The sequence below is a fragment of the Meles meles genome, chromosome 7 (assembly GCF_922984935.1).
Source record: "Meles meles chromosome 7, mMelMel3.1 paternal haplotype, whole genome shotgun sequence".
NCBI classification, from domain to species: domain Eukaryota; kingdom Metazoa; phylum Chordata; class Mammalia; order Carnivora; family Mustelidae; genus Meles; species Meles meles.
Window position 1 is genome coordinate 50811584 of NC_060072.1, and position 8487 is coordinate 50820070.

Here is an 8487-nt window from a genome sequence, read left to right on the forward strand (position 1 = left end):
TATTTTCCCAAAACAATACACATGCAGTTTTCAAAGTCAAATAACACTATGCAGCTTCTCACAAAAGATAGGAATCCCCTGACTCACCCTTTCCATGGCTTATAAAGTCAACACTGTTGTAAGTACTGTTTATACTAGCCTTTTTAAAAAAATTTTCGCTATTTAATATTAACTCCATCCTATGGTAAGTCTTTTTCTAGGGAAGCTCTCTATCTTTTTTTCTTTTTTTTTTTAAGCTCTCTATTTTTTATACCATCACCTGCACACCTGCTTCTCCTCTTCCCATCTCTGAAAAAAGGTTATACATTTTGTTAATCAATTTTGGTTAAATCGATGTTAGGATTCACAGCTGAGCAACAGGATATACTACAATTATATTAACTTTTGTGTCAAACTCTTGTATATATAGTGAAGTTCATGACTGCCTCACTTTCTTGGCTGGTTTAGGTTTCGACATCCCTCTCAACAATTCTGCCCAAACTCTGCTGAAGGGGCACTAAACTTCCTTCACCATGATCCCCTCAGTAGGTTCTCCACCAGCTCCATTTCTCTCCCCCACCCACAGAGACATCCCTCCTGGAGCCCTCTATACATTTTATGAGCTAAAATGTGTCCCCGCAAAATTCATATGTTGAAATTGTAACCTGCTAGTATGTCAAAATGTGGCCATATTTGGAGATACGGTCTTTAAATAGGTAATTAAGTTAAAATGAGGTCACTGGCCCTAATCAGGTATGATTGGTATCCTTATAAGAAGGGCAGTTACAACAGATAGGCCCAAAAAGAAGACTGTGAGGACCTGGGGAGAAGGGTCTTCTCACAATCATGTATAAGCTAAGAAGGACTCAGAAGAAACCAACCAACCAACAACTTGATTTCAGACCTAGAGCCTCCAAAACCGTGAGAAAATGAATTTCTATTGTTTAAAATAAATTTCTATTAATAAAATTCTATTGTTTAAACCCAGACCATGGGGTGAAGCACCAACTTAGAGGGTTGGCAGCCCCAGCCATCTAATACCTCACTAATGGTCTTTATTCTTGATGGTGGTTTCCACACCGAACAGTAGGATTTCAAGTCTCCTGTTCCCACTTGAGTCTCAGAATGTGCATTGTTCTGTCTCTCTTCTCTACTGGATATACATAGTAATCTAATGCTCCAGAATTTCATTTTGCAAGACATACTGAAGTCACCATCATTTGACATAGGAAACAAATGCATTGTTCCAGTATTTCTCAGATTGGGGGGAAAGGGGTTTGGTAAGCATTCTTGGGGATCCAAGAATTATCTCAGAATTTTTAAACTGTATTTCACTTGGAAAACCACCCATAACCAAGTACTGCCAACATTTTAGTGCTGAGTTTGGTTTCCAACACCCCTGAAGTCTCATAGTGCCACTCCCACTCTTGGTTTCTAATGGTAAGAACAGAAGTGGATTCATATTCATATGTAAGTGGTATTATTGTGCCAAATAAAAATTCCAATATCATGATGTACCACATGAGTAATGAAAGTTTTCAAAAGTTCAAATAGAAAAGTGAGGGATTAAACAGATTTGCCAAATTCCTAAGAACTTGTGCCTTCAATGAGATCTATATTCACATTGCAAATGGCCAGTCACCAAAAAGATGTTTTCTATTAAATTAAATTATTGACAATTTCAGTGTCATCAATTTTGTTATTTTGTTGTCCTTCATAAATTTCCTGCATAAGAGCTACAAGTATAAGAAGTTTATAGTTGGTTCTAACACTAAAAGAAAAATCAACATTGAGATCCATACAAATTTTCTTCCTCTGAAAGAGATGCAAAAACTGTCAAGTTTGAGAAATCCTCCGTTACACAAGATGACTAAATGGTGAGTGTCCTACTTACTTTACTAAATCCAAGTTTCCATGGATGTGTACCTAACATCTCTTCTATGTCTTCCAACACCTTCGTAGAACCCGAGCTTATGAGCCGTTTAAAGTGTCGAGGCAGAAGAACTGGAAGGAATTCCATTACTTTTGGAAACTGCAAAGCTGTCATTACATTTATAAATGGAACTACAGGATAACAGAAAAGAACAAATCACAACATACAGATGAGCTCACAGAACAACGATGTGATGGACGTCCTCCTGGAGCACAACCAGTTCCAAAAACCCAAATCAAAGAGAGATAAATAAATTTACTTGAACCAGCAAGAAAATTGATTGTATTATAACCATTGATTTTGCACTGAAGTGGTTTTCATCATTGTGTGTAACTCCAAAATTTATGTTCTTCGAATGTTTAGACAACCACTCTTAGCCTCCTGTTTATTTTTGTGTATAATATAATCAGAGTAAAATTTGTGATTCCATTTATAAAGATAAATTTAAAGCTAAGCATAAAAAATAAATCATTGATATATTAACCTTTATAATCATTTTTCTGACTGTAATCATGATTCTTTTGTCACTGATGTCATTCAGTGACATGCAGCCAAATTTATTTCATATAAGTAAGAAATGAAATATTGCATTCAGGTGAATGTCCAGATAAAACACCATACTAAAAAATTATTTTATACCATTTTGGACAGAAATCTTTCCAAAATGGAATACTTGTATTCTTCTCTTTCTTCTTTGCCTTCCTAAACAGAATAATAACTGGAACTGAAGAGTTAACAACTGAACTTCTTCTTACTGACTCAAGGTAATCCAATTCACACAAAAGTCAGAGAGAAACATAGCTTTAAAGCTGGGGAGGAACTGAAAGGAGCTTAAAGATTCTCTCCCCCAACCTCTCCACCTTAATGATGAGGTAACCTGGAAATTACAATGACAAACTCAAAAGCAACAGAAACACATTTTCAAGAACAGATTTTAAAAAAGAATAGTGTGCCAAGATACTATAGTGGTGATATCTTAAACACATTAGCCATTAAGTATTTCAATTACAATAAAGTTGGATGATAAAATCCCACCTACTCGTGTTTTCCACAGGGAGGCACATCTCATTTTCCAGTAGAATCTCTTCTTCTTCATTCTGTGTAGACTGTTTTTGACCCTTCTTTCCAGTTTCCTTTTGGAAAGTTCTTAATGTTTCCCTAATATTTCCAAAGTTGAGGTTTTTATAGCTTGATACAGCATTTACCCATGTTAAAAATTTATTTATATAATCACTGGAGAAATTGCAGTCTTTAAGAAACAGGGAACAGATTTGTTTTTGATTTGGCGGTGACATATCACACTGTAAAAAGTAAGATGGAAATCCTTGAACTTGATAGCTCCTTGATCCCACAGGTATCACGTGCACCTTCACTCGCCACCAAGGACCCGTTACTGGAAAACGTCCAAACACGTCACATTGCTCTTGAGTGTTTTCATCAGAAATTACAACTTTAAAAAAAAAGTTAATTTAAGACATTTTAAAACCTCTTTTTCAATGTTTTACCAAATCTACCACTCTGTTCCTCCCCACAGCACCCTGTACAGATGTTTATTAGGGTATCTACATATACATTCCACTTACCCATTTATCAGTCTCCCTCCACTGTGCTGTAAGCTCTCTAGAATAAGATAATGTTCCACTCGTCCTTGTATTCCAAGAGGTAAATATGGTACATGGCAAGTCTGCTGTTTGTCTTCTAAAAACAGCCATCTCTCTGCTACTCTGACCTAAACCAAAAATGACTTTCATGCAGTTTCTAAAAAATCCCATGGTCCCCCCCCCACCACAGGGCCTTTGCATAAGTTGTTCCATCTGCCTCAAATGTTCTCTTCCTTACTGTTTACCCCCATTTACTACCGACCTCTAAATTTAATTGTCACTTCCTCAAGAAAGTCTTCCCTGAATCTTGAGGTTATAACCTCTCAGAGCAATACTTATTATTCCTTCTGTGCATTAAGTAATATTACAGTTACTTCTGTAATTATTTTTTAAAATGTCTTGTTTTATTCACCAAAGAACAAGCCCCATGAAGACAGAAACCTCATTACCTCATCTCTCTTGGGTATCACCCCTGGCAACAAACAGCACCCTGCTTGGAACATGGTATCCAGTCACTAATACTTTTAGGATAAATGACTAAACCCTCCACAAATACTTGAAAACTTTCTGTCTAAACTTGTGCTGCCCACTCACATGTGACTATTCAAATTTAAATTAATTAAAATTAAACAAAATTTAAAACTTCACCTCGTCAGTTGCACCAATTACATTTCAAGTTCTCCGGAGCCACCTGAGGCTGGTGACTATTGTACTGGACAGCGTAAATTCAGAAAAATGCCATCAACACACAACATTTTTCTGGTCTTATCCCTAAAATTTTCTTAGATATCAGTCACAACGTACACATAACAGGTATTATTCATAGCACAGGAAACTACACAAGATAAACTCTCATCACAACGTTATTGACACAAAGTTAATGAATCCACAATGCCTTGAGGTGTTTGTGTGTGTGTGTGTGTGTATTTTCTAAGTAGCTGGTAAATAAATATTTGACGCCGGGTAAGTAGGAAAATAGTTTAAAACTCTATTCTGTGTATGAATACAGGCTCGACATCTGGCTGTCTCCTCGACTATAAAAATAAAACTACCTCAAAGAGTTGTGAACATCAAATGAGATAATACATGTTGAGCACAAGCTTAACACGTGGTATTACTCAAGTCACGGCTATTGTTATTTAGTTATCTAATCCTATCCTAAGTAGGACGAAACAGTTAGGCCATCTCCCCAAAACGTCTATTAGCAGCAATGGGGCGTCTTACTTAGGACAAGGCCAGAAGGGGAAACATTTCCCCCTCCAATCTCATCCCCTCGGGGTAGGGGGCTTCCTCACCGTGGAGGCGCCCGGGGAGGGTGCCAGCCTTGACGCCCCCACTGCAGAGCTCCTCGGCATCCACAAACTCCAGGTCTTCATCCGCCTCCACGTCCTCCTTCAGACAGTCATCGTCCTCCGCCAACAAGTCCTTGGGTGGGAGCAGAGGTCCCTGCAGTTCCCGCAAGTGCTGACTCGAAAAAGCCATATTGTTCCCCCTGCAGTACTCCCCAAATTCCGGAAAACCCGGGCAGGGTACGCAGCCACGATCCGCCAATCAGCTCCGCGCATTAAGAACTTCCGGGAACGCCCCCACGGCGGCGAGCTTGTGCGGAGGGGCGGGGCAGCGAGGTTCCGCCCCAAACTCCCACAGAAGGCGGGGATAAGACCCTGGAGGGGCGGGATGAAGGCGGGGCGATTGAGGGTTTGGAGAAGAGCGTGCGCACTCGGCGTCCAGAAGTGAGGGTCCGAGCGGAGCCTGGAGTGCACCGTCCGCTGGGCAGCGTCAGGTGTGGCACCCGCAGAACTTTTAGCACTTCCGGAGAGAGAAAGGAGCGGGAAGGCCATGTCTGGAGAGCCTAGAGAGCCTGGAAAAGCAGAGCCCTCCCCAACATCCTGAAACGAAAACCCAGATGCACTTCAGGGCAAACGGCCACCACACAAAGCAAAGAGCAGCGAATCTCCAGACGGGAGACCCGTTTACTCAGGACTGCTCTTGTCCTCCGTTTCCTTAAGGACTTGAATTTACGTCACCAGAGGCTCTTAATCAAGGTACAGTTCTCTAGGCTCCATTCTGTACACACCCTGTCGAGATCTAGGGCAGGGACCCGGGATTCTTTTTAATTTACGTCCCAGCGTTGTCTATTTTGATGCTCAGCCAGGTCTGGGAACAGCTGGATTACCTGACATTGAAAGTCTTTTTCATCTTCTCTTCTCTGAGCACAAACTGGTCTCCCAAGCTTCTTTAAGCTGGACTACACCTGCTCACAGTGGGGCGAAAAAAAAAAAGACCTGATTATAGCCAAGAGTATTGAGGGAGACTGTGGAAGGGAAGTAGAAGAGAAGTGCAGTGGCTTCAAAAAGTTATTCTGGAGCCATGGTTTCCACGCCTGCTGGGGATACTGTTTGAAAGTCTTGTTACTCTTTGAGGAACACCATAACGTATATTATTCTCACTATTTTTGTATTGTTTATTATGGAATTACTCTATTAGTAATAAACCCCAAATAAGTAAGCAGACACTGCTAAGTCCTAAAGCATTTTATGATTCTAATATACATGCACAACAGCCAGCACGAAAGGTTTAAGAAAAATTGTGGGAGAAAATACTAAAATTGATTTTTCCCTTTGAGTACAAGTATGTCCCTTTGTTGCTTTTAGAAAAACGGTGTTGCCAATTATAAAACACCATTGTTTCCAAGGATCCAGTATGTGAGCTTGAATTCCTTCCTTAACACTCCTAATGGCTACTGTTTCCGCAACACTGAATCTGTTCTGTCACACTACTGGTCTCCATGTTGCTAAATCCAGTGAATACCTTCTTGCCTGTGTCTTACCTCACCTCTCAACAACCTTTGACACTGGTAACTATTTTCTTCTTGTAATACATTGTTCATGACTTGTGTTCTCAGGTTTTCCTACCTCTCTAGCCATGGACAGTTCCTTTGCACTCCTCTACGGTTGTCTTCAGTACTACTATTCCCCCGGGGTTCCATCCCAAGCACCTTCTCACTCTGTAATCCTTCCCTCAATCATCTTTGACCTACTCTGTCATCTACATGCTCATAACTCCTAACCTGATCTGCAAACAGGTGCCCACAACTGCCTGTTAGATGGCACTCGTGGAAGGCCCATGGGTACTTCAGACTCAGTGTATCTAAACTAAAAGTTATCTTCTCCCCAAACCCAGGTCACTTATACATGTAAGCGTACGTAGTCTACATAGGATGTTCTTGATACCAACATGGTGATTTGGGCACAAGACTCCAGAAATTAAGCTGCTGTTTATATAACTCAACTGCATTCTTCTAAGTAGTGTAGGTGAGGATTCAGGATGGTGAGAACTTTGCTTCTTTACCTATTGTTTCTTCACTTAAAAAAAAAAAAAATGTTAACAATTCTATGTTCCTGAATACCATTTTTACCTTTTTTATGCAGTGAGCAACAGTACTCAAATCTGGCTGTGCATTATAACCATTTGGGATGTTTCTAAAAATAAGATTTCCTGGCTCTCCCGTGAAGGTACATTTCCACAAACACAAAGCAACACAGACATGAGGTTATTCACTGTGTAGTGAGCTTTGGAGTGGCAAATGGCTGGAAACAGCAGAAATGTGTTTAAGAGATTTATTGAATAGACTCTGGCATATCCCCATGAGGGAATAGTCTTCAGTAATTTTAAAAAAGAAAGAGGGAGATCTCTATGAACTGATAGGGAGTAGTTTCCAAGATATATTAAATAAGAAAAAGCAAAAACAGTGCATATAGTTTAATTTATGTGTATGTGGGTATGCTTGTTTTGGGGAAAAGGAAGGATAGAAGAAAGCGAAGAAGGGAGGAAGGAAGGAAGGAAAAGCAACACAGGAGAGATGAACACAGAAATTAATGAAAATAGTTACCTCAGATACAATGGAAACAAGATAGAGGAGACAAAGATGGGAAAAAGATCTCTGAGTTTAACTTTTTTTTTCTTTAAGATTTTATTTATTTATTTGACAGAGAGAGAGGTCACAAGTAGGCAGAGAGGCAGGCAGAGAGAGAAGGGGAAGCAGGCTCCCCACTGAGCAGAGAGTCCGATGTGGGCCTTGATCCTGGGACCCTGAGCTCATGATCTGAGCCGAAGGTAGAGGCTTAACACACTGAGCCACCCAGGTGCCCTGAGTTTAACTTTTTGTAATGGTTTTAACTTCTGAGCCATGTGAATGTTTCATATGTTCAAAAATAAATAAACCAAAAGCAAACCTAAAATGGAAACAAATCAAAATGTCTCTCAAATGTGTAACATAACTTTTCAGGGAAAATAATGATTTAAGTAACTTTTGAACACTTCTAATAAATATTTTAAGTCACTCTGACTATATACCTTTAGTAGGGTATATGCTGAGGACAAAAGATCCACAAAGTAATCTTAAACTTCACCACACACTATGGTTAATGTTAGTTTTCATAATGTTATTATAATTTTGAAATTACATATTATAGGAGAAAGCAAATAAGTAAATGTCTTTTTGTTTCATCAAATGAAGGTGTTTAATGTACATGAAAAGAAATACAAACAAAATAGGAAAAACTCCTATAATATTAAACTTAAATTAGAAACTCAGGATGATCTTGTGATTTCTTAAAATATATTTTCTAATTCTGTCTACCAAGAGGGCCTAAAAGTAATGTCACTCCAGTAACTCTGATCACATCTACCACCCTAATCTTGGCTTTGGAATATCATCTCTCATTCAAGGAAGCAGAGGCTCCTTAAGGAATTGCTGTTTCTACCTCCAAAACGAGGAAAATACAAGGCGACCTGGGACTTCTTGAATCAGCTGCCAAGGAAGCCCTCAAAAACTAATGCGGTTATGATGAAAGGATTCAGGAGTCAGCTTGAAGGGACTTCCACTAGCCAAATTTAGGGAAATTTGAGTATCAAAAAGAATAATTACTGCACTTGACTGTAACACACTGAGTACATAAAAAGTGATGTGGG

General features: G+C 39.4%; 1 protein-coding gene across 1 annotated transcript in view; it reads right to left on the bottom strand.

Annotated features, from left to right (window-relative positions):
- Positions 1 to 4996, bottom strand: part of HELB (DNA helicase B) — a 31309-nt gene extending 26313 nt beyond the window's left edge. The window contains exons 1-3 of the mRNA XM_046010557.1: positions 4809 to 4996; positions 2952 to 3362; positions 1874 to 2043 (exon numbers count right to left, since the gene is read on the bottom strand). Coding sequence (XP_045866513.1) covers positions 1874 to 2043; positions 2952 to 3362; positions 4809 to 4995 — 768 coding nt within the window. The 5' untranslated portion in view covers position 4996. The remainder of the gene's footprint in view (positions 1 to 1873; positions 2044 to 2951; positions 3363 to 4808) is intronic.
- Between the last annotated feature and the right edge of the window lie 3491 nt (positions 4997 to 8487).